We start from the raw sequence: 17,959 nt of genomic DNA on the forward strand, positions 1-17,959 counted from the left end.
GCCTTTAGCTTACTGGTCCTTGGTAGGTGTACAGTAAATGTTGAGACACAGGGCTTGTACACTGAGTGTACAAAACATTAAGAACACCTTCCTAATATTCCATTTTATCCCCACTCCCCTTTGGCCCTCAGAACAGACTAAATTCTTCGAGGCATGGACTCTACAAGGTGACAAAAAGAATTCAACAGGGATGCTGGCCCATGTTGACTTCAATGCTTCCCACAGTTGTGTCAAGTTGGCTGGATGTCCTTTGGGCGGTGGACCATTCTTGATACACAAGAAACTGTTGAGCATTTTAGTTCTTGACACCTACTACCATAATACCTCTCAATACCTCTCAGTAGTCTCAAGGCTTTAAAATACTTATTTAACCTGTCTCCAACTCTTCATCTACACTGATTGAAGTGGATTTAACAAGTGACATCAATAAGGGATCATAGATTTCACCTGGTCAGTCTGTCGCGGAAAGAGCAGGTGTTCTTAATGTTTTGTGCACTCAGTGTATATACATCTAGACCTAGGCCTATAACTTAGTCTAAACTAAGGTTCACATTGCGCCTGTTGATATTTCTACAAATGTGAGTGATGATTTACCTTGTAATAATCCTCTCTCTTCCCCTTTTGTGTTTTCCAGACACTAATATGAGGAAACCTTTATATGCCCCAGACCCTGGAGAACATCAGGGGCCCGTCGGTTGTTGTGTTTAGCGGACTATGCTCTCCGCGACACTGTAAGGCTAGCGCTCGTGCTAAACCAGCCAGAGCCAGAGCAGCCTCACAGCCAGCCTGAGCCTCAGCCTCCACCGATGCAACAGCGATGGAACTGATGCTCCCAGGTGCTGACATGGGGTCCCAGAAGGACTCTTTCCCCCTGAGAAGAAGGCATCACTACCTCCACGTCCGGAGAAAACTGAGGCCCATAAGGATTCTAGCTTTCGTCCTTAGCATCGTGACCCTCAGCACGGTCTTCTCATTGGGTGCCTTCCAGTGGACTACTTCTTCTACTGGGCGTGATGGAAATGGAGGGGATCTACTTTCCTCCTCCCCTGCTGCTTTGTCTGGGGGAGACCTACTGCAGTCGGCCCCCCACAGAACTCTGCTCACCACCAAGCACCAGGGAGGCCACAACGTCTCTATGATGGAGGACATGCCCGTGGCCATGAAGTCGTCCATGGACGAGGTGAACCAGGGGGACTACCCCACGGATCTCTTCAACTTGGAGGAGAGAAGGCAGGGGGCCGTCTGTCTGCACATGTTCGGGATGTTGTACATGTTCATCGCCTTAGCCATTGTGTGCGACGAGTTCTTTGTCCCGGCCCTGACTGTGATCACGGAGAAACTACAGATCTCGGACGACGTTGCCGGGGCGACCTTCATGGCGGCCGGGGGTTCTGCCCCGGAACTCTTCACCTCCGTCATCGGGGTGTTCATCTCCCACAGCAACGTGGGCATAGGAACCATTGTGGGTTCAGCCGTGTTCAACATCCTGTTTGTCATCGGGATGTGCGCCCTGTTCTCCAGGGAGATTCTCCAGTTGACCTGGTGGCCCCTCTTTAGAGACGTCTCCTTCTACATCATTGGTCTGTTGATGCTCATCCTGTTCTTTTTGGATAACCAGATCTTTCTGTGGGAAAGTATCGCCTTGCTGATGTGCTACTTGAGTTATGTGACCTTTATGAAGTTCAATGCAGATGTAGAGACCTTCATAAAGAGTAAATTGGGCCAGAATCAAGTGGAAGAGGTGGAGGCCGCTCCTAAGGTGAGTTTTGCCGCCCACCTTTTCCTCCCCAGATGTATTCTTAACTCACGTTCCTTTTGCTTTTGTCAGGAGGCTGCTCGCGTGCAGCGTAAGGGAAGGGTATTTAAAAGTCGTCCTGCGGGCCAGGTAGACGGACAGACACCAAAAACCTCTGGCTGCCCAGGGATTAACACTGGGTTTAGCTGCATGTCACCTGTGCATGGCCACACAGAGATGGCCCTCCCTATTCGTGCTGACTAAGTCAAACCACCAAGCAGGTCGCTCCATGGAGTCTTCCATCCACTCCCATATTAAATACCAGGCCTCTGAGCCCTTTGCAAAGCTGGCTCACCATACATACAGCACTCGTAGTAGTCAGTCAGCTAACGTTACGCAATCTAGTTTTCCCTTAAATGTTTTAACCATATTACTGTACACAAGACACATTTACACAACCAATGTTTAGGAAATATTTATATGCCATTTAAGAAATAAATATGTAGACTTTTTATCTTCTTGATGATGGATACAGTAATTACACACCATTTATTGACTTTGTCGTTAACTTCGACATTCATCGACCTATAGGAAATCGGTTACACGCTAACTGGTTTACTGAATTCAGTGGCCTGTGGTTATCTGAGGGAGTCTTAAACATTGGAACCAACCAACTGTCAATATCTGTAACGGCCTGCAAATGGGGGAGGGTGGCCACTCTGACGAGGTCTCAATGTTTGGAGATTCCAATTCTTATTATCAACATGGCTCCAGAGGGTAGTTTGGAGTGGCCACATTTCTTCAAAGGATAGACACGTTTGAGTGGGTAGGCCCGACGATGTGCACTGCACAGTGTGTCCCCTTGAACCGACTTCTCAACAGCTGTATTCAATCAACATCTCTTCACGGCCAGAGTTGAGATAAAGACAGTAGGCTACAGTAAAGCATTTATCGTTTTCGTAAAACTCACACGTACAAAATGTCATGACTTTATTATCAAGATCGGCTGGCTAGTAATTCTCCAGCAACGCTGGCCCTTAATGTCAAAAAAACAACACCAACCCAACTTCAGATTTTAAGGAAGCTATACATACATTTCCATGGGATAAAACATTTAGGGCCAACCCCTACAAGACACAGCAAATAAATTGACGTGCACAGCTATAGATAGAATAAATACAACAAAAAATTGCATCGTTATCATTCAAAACTCTACTGTTGTGACATATCTCCTACACGTGTCCAACCTGCTGTGTTCTTGTCTTTTGTCTTCAGTTGGAGTCTGATTCATTGCTCTCAGATGTTATATACTCAGAGTCACACTCTTACGGAGCACAGGTGAACCCTAGCTGGATGTTGGCTGTGATTGTTAGGGCTTACCTGTAGCTTCTGACTTGTAATTTCATCCCAATTCCAGATCTTCAGGGGTTCATACTTTAATACTCCTGTGCAATTTGGACTAGATTATCGGCCTGTATTTGGCATTGAGAAGAAAATAACATCCCATACGTACTAGTTATTATCATCGTCTCACCACATTGAGACACTAGATATTGTAAAGAAATATCTAGCAATGAGGTTTGATATAATGATTCCAGCAAGCAGTACTTTTAAAAATAATTATTTCGATTAATTTAATGATAACTAAATTACGAGCCACATTTTTTTTTTTATATAAGAACCAATGTTGTAGCGACAGCAACAATTAGTGGGTAGCGGCAAACTTGTCCCTTACATCTTTACATGACATGCAGTATTTGATCAGTAGTTATTTGATGTGTGTTACGTTCCGTTTACACCTCGGAACTTAACGCTGCGACGCGAGCGCCATTATTAAACCCGACTTGAAGAGGTGGTTACTATTTCTATCATCAAGAGGATATTAAAACTCTGTTTGTATTCTGTCCTTCTGAGAAAACGGCCCTGTTCCCAGGGAGTCTCTCATCCTTGTACTGGTCTGACTCACTCGGGCTTTTTAACCAGCCAGCACATGATGTACGACTTGCTTGCCCTCATATGTCTGTAGTTCTTAAGTAATCCCTCTGCAAATCCTCCAATCCATTTACCACAGGTAATTTTAGCCAGGTGCTTCTGCTGGTGTGGAGAGCAAAACTCACCCAACACTTGGAAAAGTTAGAAAACATTTTTTTTTAACCAATTGTGTTTATTGTTTTGTCATTCAGAGTAGTCTGTGCTCTTAACTCAAGCTATATATATATATATATGCAGCAAGAGAGAGAGATGTATATATGTGTAAGATGGTGGAAGTCAGGAAGAACTCACCACACTTGATTATTCTAAGACTCCAATCCTTCTTAAACCCTTATCTCATTACCATTTATGACGACAGCAAATATAATGCGACTGACTCCTGGGCTGGACCCAGTTTCCCAAAAGCATCTCAAGGCTAAAGTCATTGTTAGGACCGTCGTAGGAGCATCGTTAAAGCTCCGAGCTGTTTCCCAAAACCATCGTTAGTACAGTTGCACTTGAAAACGCTCATTATTTACCAACTGCCCCCAGACCACTCGTACAACAGCTAAGTGTGTCGTCAAATGCTTATTTGCCCTTCTGCGTTACTTTATACACAGAAGATCTACACCAAACATAGCATCAAGATGTTTAGGCCTCTCTGTATCTTCTGTGACCAGCCGCGGATAACTTCAGTTACAAATTTGGCAATGTTTTTTGCAATTGTTACTAAATATTCTTAAATGAAAAACAAGATGCCCGAATTAAAATAAGTACAGTAAAGACCTATATATTTAAACCATATTGACATCAATTCAATGTTCAATAAACTGAGTTTTTTGTTGTTGTTGATAATTCTAGGCTACAACACCATGTGCGCAATACCTAATTTGTGATCTAGTGCATTGGTATAGGGTTAGCGTTAGAATAATCTGCCTCAATATTTGCAGCCATAAGTGATAATATCTATATAGGAGCTGAACTGTCGTCAGTGTTGTGGAATATTTATACTGTTAAAGTAAGACCTGAAAGGCGAAAGCTGATCCGACAGCAGTGCTTGCCTTTCTTTTGATCCTATCAGTATCGACATCTGATCCAACAACACTGAACGTTTTGGGAAACGCATAAGATCTTCAGCTGTTATAGGAACGATGCATCGTTAAAACGCTCCTAAGCTTAATGCTGCATTTCAACAGATTGGGAAGGTGGTATTTACCACATATGACTGGAACTTTTCAATTAAATTCCCCTCCAACTCCTAATTAGTAGTGGGAAGCTTGTCTATCATCCCTGAGCTCCAATTTATCCCACATGCTGACCTCTGACGTCACATACTAAGGAAATTACCTCAATAACTGCATTTTCGACAGTTAAATGTAACAACTACCATTATTTTTTTAAAGCAATCTTTTAACATGGTTTTGTAACACGATCATTTGTTTACAAGAATGATAGCTGTACTTATAGTTTATGGTTGAAGCAGCTTGTTGGCCATTAGCCAATCAGCCTTTCTTGACAAATTTCAAAGCACGTGAATGCATGATGCATCAAACTGTATTAATGACTTCACAACTGGTAATTACGTCCTTCCCACTTGGTTAGGAACGCAGCATAAATTCCATCGCTATCGGGAATCGAGCCCAGGGCATGATGTAAACTAACCTGCTGCAGCTGACTGACTAAAGCTCACTGACTGAAGACACAGAAGCCTACAGTGCCTCAAAGAACTAGCAATCAACAGAAGATAATCTTCTTCACATTATGTTTCTCTACATCCACTATATATGCACATTGAACAAAAAGGTAAAAGCAAGATGTAAAGTGTTGTTCTCATGTTTCATGAGCTGAAATAAAAGATCCCCGAAATGTTCAATATGCACAAAAAGCTTATTTCTCAAAGATGTGCACACATTTGTTTACATCCCTGCTTGTGAGCATTTCTCAATTTGCCAAGATAACCCATTCACCTGCCAGGTGGGGCATATCAAGAAGCTGATTAGACAGCATGACCATTACACAAGTGCACCTTGTGCTTGGGACAATAAAAGGCCACTGTAAAACGTGTAACGTTTTCACACAGCACAATGCCACAGATGTCTTAAGTTTTGAGGGAGCGTGTAATTGGCATGCTGACTGCAGGAATGTCCAACAGAGCTGTTGCTGGAAAATGTAATGCATATTTCTCTACCAAAAGCTGCATCCAATGTTGTTTTAGAGAATTTGGCAGTACTTCCAACTGGCCTCCAACTGCAGACCACGTGTATGACACTGTGTGGGCGAGCGGTTTGCTGATGTCAATGTTGTGAACAGAGTGGGGTTATGGTATGGGCAGGCATAAGCTACGGACAATGAACACAATTGCATTTTATTGACGGAGATACCGTGACAAGACCCTGAGGCCCATTGTCGTGCCATTCTTCCGCCGCCATCACCTCGTGTTTGAGCATGATAATGCACAGCCCCATGTCACAAGGATCTGTAAGCTGAAAATGTTTCAGTTCTTCCATGGCCTGCATACTCACCAGACATGTCACCCATCGAGCATGTTCAGGATGCTCTGGATTGATTGTGTATGGCAGCGTGATTCAAAGTTCACGCCAATATTCAGCAACTTCGCACAGCCATTGAAGAGAAGTGGGACAATGTTCTACAGGTCACAATCAACAGCCTGATCAATTCCATGTGAAGGAGATTTGTCACGCTGCATGAGGTAAATGATGGTCTGGTTTTCTGATCCACACCCCTACTTTTTAGATGCATATCTGTATCCCCAATCATGTGAAATCCATAGATTAGGGCCTAATTAATTTATTCCAATTGACTGATTTCCTTATATGAATTGTAACTCAGTAAAATTGTTGCATGTTCTATATATATTTTTTTCAGTATAATACACTAGCATACAGTACTTAGAATGAAGCAATCTATTGGGAATGCCTACTAAATAGTATGCTAGTATGGACATTGGAACTCACATGTAAGAGCTTTTGACCAGCATGATCTGGCTGCACTAGGAAGTGTTTGCTGGAGATTTTTTGCAAGAGACAAGACTACATGCTTATCTTGCAGGGCAAAATCCTCACTGATGATTTAGATAGAAAGCAACTACCAGTGTTCACATATTTCCATCAGCATTTTCCTTTCAATCATGCCCCTCAATGACATGATTGTGGACCATGCTTCCATAATCTTTAGTACAGGGCTCTCCGACCCTGTTCCTGGAGAGCTACAGTCCTGTAGGTTTTCACTTGAACCCTAATCAAGCGCACCTGATTCTAATAATTATCTGGTTGATGAGATGAATCGGGTTAATTACAACTGGGGTTGGAGTGAAAACCTACAGGAGAGTAGCTCTCAAGGAACAGGGTTGGAGAGCCCTGCTTTAGTATAATGTTTACCTTTATTGTGAGGGTTCACTTCCTGTGCTAAGCCCCAGGGCCACAACTGACCAATCAGCTACAGTGTGTTTCATTGGCTCAGAAATAGGGAAGACCATAAAAACAGCTGATGAATTGTCTATATTGCTTATGCTCCAGTCTTTGTTATTAATTGTAACTAAAAGTGTACTTGTATTGTGATTGGGCTAACTTCTTTCCCATGGAGAAAGGGTACCTATAACACACGTAACATGTTATTCTCTATCTAAGATCTTCTATATCCAATGGACACTGGGGCCCTTAAGGGTTGTAACCCCACGCATGTAACAACCAATATTCAACCAAATACAAAATAAGTGTCATAAAAGTGTGAGGGTCGACTCAAACGTCACGTTGTGACATGTGAAGGTTGTTATGAGAGTTCACATGAAGGGGTTGAAATTACTGTTCTAAATACGGTTATCTCTGTGGATTAATCCTCTCTAAGTCTGGGAGCTTGGCAGGTCAGGTGGACACAATTGACTTCTGCCTCGCAAGGATACTTGCAGAAACTCCCGGCTTTGCAGAAAGCCCTGGCTGGCGGGCTGGCAGCTTTATAGAACTTACGGCTACAGTATACTGTGAATAATAGTTATTTTCGAAAACTTCACGTGTTCCTTATGAAGATCTTTAAAGATAATTTTGATTGGCAGTTTGAATTAATGACACTAATTACTCGCATTAGATAACAAGGCAGTTAACCCACTGTTCCCCCGGGCACTGAAGACGTGGATGTTGATTAAGGCAGCCCCCCCGGACCTCTCTGATTCAGAGGGGTTGGGTTAAATGCGGAAGACACATTTCAGTTGAATGCATTCAGTTGTACAACTGACTAGGTATCCCCCTTTCCCATTCCTTCCCTAACATGCACTTTCCAATGGGGCAGTTACCCCCTGCAGTGCAACTTTGATTGAATTCCAGACTTAGCTATTTCCTGTTATTGAGGCACTGAAAGAAGTAAATGCATTTGATATATATGCATTTGATACATACATACATACATACATACATGTATGTATGTATGTATGTATGTATGTATGTATGTATGTATGTATGTATGTATGTATGTATGTATGTATGTTGATTTTCTCATCCAGATATTTGTTATAGTACAGCATGTGTGTATATGTGTGTATGTATGTCCAGTTTGTGTGTTTGCATGTATGTTCATGTATGGAGAGTCTGAAAACCCTTCACATTCCCTCTCCAAGCCATTACCCAGGATTTTGGTAAATATTGTTTAAGCTATGAGGACATGTCTAGTGTTTGCATACGCTTTTACAGCCAAAACACTTTGTGGAAAATAGCACTTAAAGTAAAAAATATATAAGTATGTTTCCATTGTTATTGCAGAGGCATAAAGAGAGTTAGGGAGACCAAGCTACGTTATATAAAATGTAAAGATCCCTATTAATCAGGGAACTTGAATTAACTTCAATTCCCCTGTTTGTGGAGCAAATGGATCACCCATTAGTGCATTGTTTACTCCATCCCAGATTCTGTACCAAAAGACATCTATGCCTCTGTTATAATTTTGGCAAGAGTTAATAACTATGAATTTGACGAGGCTCTATTATAATCATATGAATCACCGTTCATCCTGTGCTCCTTTCTTTTTGGTATTCGTTTTTGTAAGTCGACTCATACATAATTCACCACAAAATGTTTGTCTAGATTGGCCTACAGAATTTGTCAAATCACTATTTGTTCTTTAATAAATCCCTTTCCTGCAGTCAAATGACCAAATTCCCCTCTAGTGGCCTCATGGGTGGACTGTTAAAAATGTTCATAATTTCATAATTAATCAACATTATAAAAAATGTAAATAAGCTCTGTCAAATGGTTTTGTTATATTTAAGTCTTCTCTGATGTATATAAAGTGTAATATTGGGATGCAAACTCAAAATGTAATACATTTAATCCCTATATGTGACAGGTACGGGTGTCTTTTTAAACCCATAACCATGTGCGTGAGGTGTATACTTTTGTTTCAAAGTAGATTTGTTTAAGACTACCAAGAAACACTGTGTGAACCTGATTTAGCCCACTGCAGTACAGGGTTAATGCAATAAGCTGTAGCCTAGTATAAGGCCAATTACTTTTCAGTTGAACAAAGATGAATTTGCTAAATATTATTGCTATATTTGTATTGTGTCTACCCAATTTGTTGCTACCCTATTTGTGATTCCGCAAACTAAGCAATGTATTCTCCAAACCCACTCCCCTCCTGACCTAGGTGGGAGTTCTGTTAAGAATCCATTTTACACGGTCAGTGTTTATGTCCTGTCGCCATCAAATCAAAAATAAAAGGCATTCATCACATACACAGTTTATAACAGGTGCAGTGAAATGCTTGTGTGCTTGTTATGATAATGGCACCCATTTCAGATCACATTACACGCAGCAGACCAACTGTTAAGCAAACTGGGCCGTGTGGCGATGTTTTGGCGGTGGTTTCAGACGGGATAAAAGGCACCACGTCTGTACATTTGACATTTTAGTCATTTAGCAGGCACTCTTATCCAGAGCAACTTACAGGAGAAATTAGCTAATTGCCTTGCTCAAGGGCACATCGGCAGATTTTTCACCTAGTCGGATCGGTGATACGAACCACCGACCTTTCTGTTATTGGTCCAATGTTCTGCTAGACTACCTGCCTCCCACAGTAAGCCAGGCCACAATGCAAACCTCCAACAGCTCTCCGTCTTGCCAATCCATCCATTCCTAACCCTAAGCTCTGGCAGCAGATGCTCTGCAGGTTATTAGGCTCAATGCCCAATAACCTGTATAACCCGTAGGGCCATGTGAGCATTAGGCAACAGCCAACCGCCGGGAATCAAACACAGCACAAGGCCTTAGCCTGCCTTACTGGAAAGACCTTAGTTTGGGCTCTCACATGGCTAACGCTCATCCGCTAACACTTTGAGAGACGGCTATCAGTGCCTATGGATGGATCATCCTAACCCCAGTGGAAGCACTTAACAAGACTACATGACTCGTCTGCATTGATCTAAAATGGTTGTGTAATTGTTGTCCCATTTTCTGGTAGACAAATAACAGGGCGGTTCAGGGTTTTCAACAATGCTAATTGAAGAAAATAATTGAAATTGAGTAAATTAAAAAAATGTGGGTAATCATAATCTGTTTTAGAATTCAAACATACATTAGGCTAACACTACAGTATGGCTAACACTACAGTATGGCTAACACTACAGTATGGCTAACACTACAGTATGTCTAACACTACAGTATGGATAACACTGTTGTGAAGATACACCGTTACGGTAGTATAACAACGTGTCTGACCATAGCAAGCTGCTAAGGTGTTGCACAGTTCTGTTGTCTTTGCACAGGGTTGTATTGAAGTTATTCATTCATTTCAAATAATTGATTTTACAGTGCCTTCAGAAAGTATTCAAACCCCTTGACTTTTTCCACATTTTGTTATGTCACAGGCTGAATTTAAAATGGATTAAATGTAGATGTTTTTGTCACTGGCCTACATGCTACACCACATCTTCAATGTTTTTCTATTTTTCTATCAATTAAAAAGCAAAAGTACTCAACCCCTTTGTTATGGCAAGTCTAAATAAGTTCAGGAGCAAAAATGTGCAAAATAAGTTGCATGGACTCAATAATAGTGTTTAACATGCTTTATGAATGTCTACATCTCTGTACCCCACACATACAATTACCTGTAAGGTCCTTCAGTCGAGCAGTGAATTTCAAGCACAGATTCAACCACGGTCCTTGTTATATAAAACCCAAAAGCAATCCTCTATAGAGGTTAACAGAACGAGCATGTTACGTTGTGCAACAGTGGTGTGCATGTATCTACTCCACAAACCAAATGTTCCAATGTTCTCATACAATCTTAAGATATTTTGCTTCGTGTATTCTCAACACGTCATGCCATCTTAGCCTGTTTTGCTATACATGTCCCATAGTCTTCACAAATGGCTTTCCTATTTTAGACAGGGAAACCTACTGCTTGCTATGGTATCATACTGTACCTTACATTACAAATGGGAAATCAGTATGCTTTCTGAATTGAATTTCTGTCTCAAACAGTTGTGTAGATTTTGTCTCCACCACTGTCCTGTATATGTCCTCTGAAGAACTGTTGGCTTTAGATTAGAGGAGCTGCATCTGTAGGTTTGAGCTGCCGAGCCGCCATGTCTTCCCAGCTGCCTTACAACCTGTACATTCTCTATGGATCATTTTGAAACTGGCTGGCCTATTGACAGTTTCATATCCTGATCATTTACAATGATGGCCGCTTTTATTTAATTCATTAGGCTACATCGTCTTGTCAATAACTAGCATTTCTTGGCAGATTCTATTTTCTGTTTACGTGCGGTTGTTTGTGACTTCATACATGCATTTCTTTCTCTTTTACTGCTTTCCTCTGAAGGCAAGCACAGGGGACGTCGAAAACAAGTTGACGGTATGTTTCTGTTCTGTCGTTGCATCTTAATATGTATCTGTACGTGTACTGTCATATTGACACCTATAGCTTCAATACTAGATCACCTATAGCTTCAATACTAGATCACCTACAGCTTCAATACTAGATCACCTATAGCTTCAATACTAGATCACCTACAGCTTTAATACTAGATCACCTACAGCTTCAATACTAGATCACCTACAGCTTCAATACGAGATCACCTATAGCTTCAATACTAGATCACCTATAGCTTCAATACTAGATCACCTATAGCTTTAATACTAGATCACCTACAGCTTAAATACTAGATCACCTACAGCTTCAATACGAGATCACCTATAGCTTCAATACGAGATCACCTATAGCTTCAATACGAGATCACCTATAGCTTCAATACGAGATCACCTACAGCTTCAATACGAGATCACCTATAGCTTCAATACGAGATCACCTATAGCTTCAATACGAGATCACCTATAGCTTCAATACTAGATCACCTATAGCTTCAATACTATTGACAGTACTGAATATCCAGTGCTCTTAAGCAAGCACATAAAGCATGTTGCCATAGAACGCAATGCTGCATGAATACAATGAACACCGGAGCCATGTGTTTAGAGTGTTGGGCCAATGGCGTTTCTGCATTAAGACACATTTACATGACACTTCAACAGTCAACATGGCAGCCATGTTGGCTCCCCATTAACATGGGCAATATTTAAACAGTGCTATGTAACTGAATGTCTAGAATTAGATCAAAAGTTGACCTAATTCTCTAAATATATCAACTCTCTAAATATATCAACTCTCTAAATATATGCAGCTGGTTTGCACTACAAGACCCTCATTATTGACACTCACGCACTTGACACGTCACACTGGGCATTCACTGTGCATACCGCTGTGTTACGCCACTAGGTACCAAAGACACAGATGCATTGTGAGTTCAGGGTTGGGGTCAAACCAGTAAAGTAAAATCGAAACTCAATTCATATATTGAATCTCAGTTCACGTGACTGAATTGAAAGCCAAATTGACACCACACCAGCAGCTGTAGATTACAGTTATGCATTGGAGCTATAGATTAAAACTATATATTAAAGATATAGATTATTTAGTATTGAAGCTATAGGTGATCTAGTATTGAAGCTATAGGTGATCTAGTATTGAAGCTATAGGTGATCTAGTATTGAAGCTATAGGTGATCCTCTGGTATAGAGATGTTAAAGCAGCCTATGCCCTTGGTCTCTACTGCAGGCCAAGCCCCGTCTCCAGAGAGGAGGATCATCAGCCTCCCTCCACAACACCCTGATGAGGAATAGCATCTTCCAGCTCATGATCCACACACTGGACCCCCTCAGTGAGGGTGAGGGACTGGGGGGTAAAACAACATTTTTTTTTTACACACCTTCAATATAGACACACTTCCAATATATATATTTGATTCAATATGTTTCTGTATTAGGCATGTTTTCATAATTTCTCATTAATGGAAACAAAATAAAATATGTGTAATGTTTTATGTTTCCATTAGTGGGGAATCCGTAGCTAGGTTCATATTGTTGGGGTTCTTCACTGACTCACTGACTCTCTGATTGTGTTTCAGGGCGATTCAAAGAGAAGGCATCCATTCTTCACAAGATGGCCAAACAGAAATGTCAAGATGGTGGGGACGGGGAAAAACCCAACGGTGTCGCAGGTGAGCTTTACATTTCAAATGTACGTAAATGTTAAATATGTTGAAATACTTTACGTGTTATATACTATATTATAAACTGGGTGGTTCCAGCTCTGAATGCTGATTGGCTGAAAGCCGTGGTATATGAGACCGTATACCACGGGTATGACAAAACATCTATTTTTACTGTTCTAACTACATTTGTAACCAGTTTATAATATCAATAAGGCACCTCTGGTGTTTGTGGTATATTTGCTTCAGAACAGCCCTTAGCCGTGGTATATTGGCCATATACCACACCGCCTCAGGCCTTATTGCTTAAATATACTGTATATACATAATATATATTGCTTACTTCCTCCAGTGGCTCTCACTGTCTCTCCTTCAAGTCTAACTCCTGGCCTTTCTCTATATTTCTGTCTCTCTACGCAGACAAAAGCATCCCCAACAGTTCCAACGTGACAGTGGAAGTCACTTCGCCTGCGAACGGCGACATAGGACCGGTAGGCTTTGTCTACTCAATACCTCCAAAATCAGTGATGATGTTTGAGAGAGTAACTGATAACACACTAGATAAATGAGTTCTGTTTAAATCAAATACGTTTTATAGCCTTGGTATTCCTGTCACTGTTTCTCTCTAACCTCCCACCCCCTCTCTGTTTGGTAGGCTGAGGAGGAGGAGGAGGAAGATGAGGACGCTCCTCTGAGTTTGGCGTGGCCGGAGACGAACCGCAAACGAATAACATATCTCCTTATCCTCCCCATCGTCTTCCCTCTGTGGCTCTCTCTGCCGGATGTCAGGAGAGAGGTAAGTGGAGCTGCGATACTCCTCAGACTACATTAACATTTGCGGTGTAGCTATGATTGATTGGTAGGTAGGTTATTTGGTTGATTTGATTTGTGAAAATCTATGCCGCTGACGCTTCAAAAGGACATTGAAAGTTTTCATGAAACCTTTTTTTTTTTTTTTTCCAGACTTCCACAAAGTTCTTCCCCATAACCTTCATTGGTTCAATCTGTTGGATTGCTGCCTTCTCCTACCTCATGGTATGGTGGGCTCATCAGGTAAGCCCCTCCCTGGCACCTGTCACTCTCATTCTGAGCCAATCAAAACAGGGTTTGTTTTTATCGTTTTGCCTCCTGATACAGGGCAGGGTTGCGTTCAGGAGGGCCCAAAGTAAAATGTTGTGGAACGTTGCAGGTAGAAATGCCATGAATAGAGCCGGCATGATTCTTTACTCTAGAATTGAGATGACTGTTATAAGGCCAAAAAATGTGTCAATCATTACATCACCTCACCTATTGTCTTTTGATTATGGTGGAAGCATATCAGTCTGTGTGTGACCACGACACATAATCCTAACAGCTAAGCAACTACTTCCAGTAGTACCTACTAGCTCCCCCGTCAGATCAACGTTAACCTCGACTATAGAACAATAGCCAACCAATCCAAACAAGACCCAGTCATTCGATTGAGTTTCAGCCGTGACTATTGCCAGACGTCATAACGCCGAATCGGATTCTTCGTCTTTGTTTGAACAATGTAGTTAACCCATTTTCACTCTCAGGTTGGAGAGACCTTCTGGATTACAGAGGAGATCATGGGATTGACCATATTAGCAGCTGGTACCTCAATCCCTGATCTAATCACCAGTGTCATTGTAGCCCGGAAAGGCCTTGGTGACATGGCTGTGTCCAGCTCTGTGGGCTCCAACATATTTGACATCACCGTGGGGTAAGTTGGCCTGAAAGCACATTTAAAATGCTCCAACTCCTGTTTGCATGAATGAGTCATTCTTTGATGTTTTCTCGGGCAAGCTCTGTCGCTCCACATTTGCAATGTTACAGTAGTTTTGCACCTCTTCTGAATGACGAAAATGTCAACCGAGAAAGTCAAAGGATCAACTACAACTATGTTTTCACTTTACCACCGTATAGTCCACTCTAGACGGTAACGGTACATGTGATTTCTATGTTTCTCCGTCTACCCTTCCAGCCTGCCGTTCCCTTGGCTCATCTACGGCCTAATCAATGACTTCAAGGCGGTGCAGGTGAGCAGCAACGGCCTGTTCTGCGCCATCGTGCTCCTCTTCCTCATGTTGCTCTTCGTCATCATCTCCATCGCTGCCTGCAAGTGGAAGATGAGCAAGTTGCTGGGAGGCCTCATGTTTTTACTGTACATCTTCTTCCTGGTAACCAGCGTCATGCTGGAAGACAAGATCATCGTGTGTCCCATCTCCATCTGAAGGCCCCTCTTCAACCCCGAACCCCCTGGAAACACAAACACACACATACGGCGCACACAATCATATAATCCTCCGGTTGTCAATGGGGGCTTCCGTTGTGAGGAGCAGTAGAAAAAACGAGCCTGGCGTGATTGATTGATTTCAAATGTCCGAGCACAACCTGCAGATGATAATTTGCGAACTTATTGAGCAGGGCGGACCTGACGATGAGCGATTGATTTCACGATGCAACTGCCCAACGGGGTGGGTCTCACTCAACGTCACATGACCACATCGAGAGCTTCGGTTGGTTTGAATCCGTCGTTGGCTGACAAACAGGCAATTCTAATCACGATTATGATGGAGAGTAGGGGACCACGTCTGGTTACTCCAATCCAGAGGACTATGTGATATGATTAGAGAATATATTTGAATTAGTCAAGTATCAACTGTCCAACTGTCAGTCAGGCTCAAAAACCTTGATGACTGTATGAAGTGGAACTCTGGAAAAGGTCCAGCATGGTCCTAACCAGAAAGTGGAACCTGCCAGAGAAGTGTTGGGAGGTTGCACGGATCAAGCAGAAGTGTTTTTCTTGATTTTTGTAAATTAGTTTTCAGATGTATTTATATTACAAATGATTCATTGCAAAACCCAAAAGGTTTTTGTTCTCAAATCAAAATCTAAAACTTGTACAGTTCTGATTTTGGTTTATAACTGGTACATGGTTGTATGAACTTGCAGAGTTTGGAAAGGTAAAAGTGTATATGAAGAGAAAATTATATTAATATGAAGATGGTTGTTTTGTTTGGGACAATTTTGTTAAGTAAATACAATATAGTATTTCTCATGTTAATTTATCTTCTGTTTCGTAACCCCAACCCATATTTTCCAACTTGTTTGACACTTAATATTAAAGTGAATCCACTTGAGCAAAGCTACTGTACCTAATGCTACAACAGTTTTATGTTTGATAAAGTAACTATACAATTATTTCGGTAAAAGTACTTCCACTTATTCAAATATGCAAATCAGTTGTGGAACATGACAAATGTGAATAGCTAAAATGGTTGACAGGTGTGAAAATCAGCACACCGTATGATGTAGGCACACACTATATTAAATCCCTTTCGGTGTACAACAACCCCTTTCAATCAAATGCATTTATAAAGCCCTTTTTACATCAGCAGATGTCACAAAGAGCTATACAGAAACCCAGACTAAAACCCCAAACAGTGCAGATATAGAAGCAGATGTAAAGTGTAAAAACATCCAAAGTGAGGGTTGTGAACTCTGTACAAATGATCATTTTTCCATGTTTGATACAGTTTGTATGCTTCAGAATCATATAGACAACATCTAAATATACACTTTTATACGTTATTTTTTTTGCTTGTTTTCTCTGTATAATACAGCAAACAGTAACATGTTTATCTGAATAACATCCAGGTTTTTTTTCTTCACTTGTGATCAACTAAACAGAATAGGGGTTGACGATTTTATATTGACCAAAGCAAGATAGCATGTGCATGATATTATCCAGATAATCAATAGTTCTTCTCTGTAACAAAATCTATATGTTTCTTCTCCACTATAAGATCGATCATAAAAAATGTCAAACTATTTAGTTGCTGCAGAATTGTTACTTTACCATTGCAGTACGGTGCTTACACTTTCACTGGCAAAGGCAAAACATATCTCTGGGATATACTATATGTGATTTTTTAAACAATAATAATTGAACCATCCCATACTGAATAGGCTAAATAAATAGGCTGCTATATTCACAACTAAAATAGTGGATTATCTTTGTTAAAAGATGTTCCATTTATTACTGTAGCCCCCTTCACTTCTTTGGTTCATTTCTCTAAGCCAATTTCCTCATTGTCAATTTGTTTTCTCTCCTGTATGCAATTTGTATGCATACAAACAGTTTGTGAGCTGTAATGTCAACTCACAATATGATCATTCCATCTTATAGTCAGACCAATATTGCTTCCACTACTTTAGGGATCAATGTGGATATCTACAGAACACTGTTAGATGGCAGATAACATCTTAACTTTAGACAGCCACATTAAAGTGGAGCACTTTCATATCTAGTGTGCAATTTGTTGATATTCTTTTTCAATGGATCTTATGCGTGTGTAACCTTTTAATGTATGGATGAGCAGGAAAGAAAAACTGTCAACATGCAGAACTATATGGATGGTGTGGAAGTCTATCATAATACAGAACAAACAATGAATGGCCATGCTTTTATATTTCTGTTACAAACCATATATTTAAGTATGAATCATAATCATGTGTACTTGAATCATGTATAATATTGTCAAAATCATATCAGTCATTCTGTATAAAATGTCATATGATAATAAATGAAACTTTGTTTGAAATGTAGGCATCAATTGCTTTATTTCAGAATCAAATCGCCCAGAACTTACCAGTCAAAACTACCCAATAAATGTTGCCCTCTATAATATACA

General features: G+C 40.9%; 1 protein-coding gene across 1 annotated transcript; it reads left to right on the plus strand.

The window, feature by feature from the left end:
- The first annotated feature begins 817 nt into the window (after nucleotides 1-817).
- On the plus strand, nucleotides 818-15,496 carry LOC135506524 (sodium/potassium/calcium exchanger 2-like). Its single transcript, XM_064925886.1, has 10 exons — nucleotides 818-1,759; nucleotides 3,011-3,073; nucleotides 11,537-11,569; nucleotides 12,830-12,953; nucleotides 13,179-13,271; nucleotides 13,683-13,762; nucleotides 13,924-14,058; nucleotides 14,226-14,315; nucleotides 14,819-14,985; nucleotides 15,247-15,496. Exons 1-10 carry the CDS (start codon nucleotides 818-820, stop codon nucleotides 15,494-15,496), a joined length of 1,977 nt encoding a protein of 658 aa, XP_064781958.1.
- The last annotated feature ends 2,463 nt before the right edge of the window (nucleotides 15,497-17,959 follow it).

Source organism: Oncorhynchus masou, chromosome 20 (genome assembly GCF_036934945.1).
Source record: "Oncorhynchus masou masou isolate Uvic2021 chromosome 20, UVic_Omas_1.1, whole genome shotgun sequence".
Taxonomy (NCBI): Eukaryota; Metazoa; Chordata; class Actinopteri; order Salmoniformes; family Salmonidae; genus Oncorhynchus; species Oncorhynchus masou.

What these genes read in the sequence shown, in the direction of transcription:
- LOC135506524 (XM_064925886.1), top strand. Translation starts at nt 818, where the DNA reads ATGGAACTGATGCTCCCAGGTGCTGACATGGGGTCCCAGAAGGACTCT. An exon ending in AGGTGGAGGCCGCTCCTAAG is followed by an intron (nt 1,760 to 3,010) that starts GTGAGTTTTGCC and finishes TTTTGTCTTCAG; the next exon opens with TTGGAGTCTGATTCATTGCT. An exon ending in CACACTCTTACGGAGCACAG is followed by an intron (nt 3,074 to 11,536) that starts GTGAACCCTAGC and finishes TTTCCTCTGAAG; the next exon opens with GCAAGCACAGGGGACGTCGA.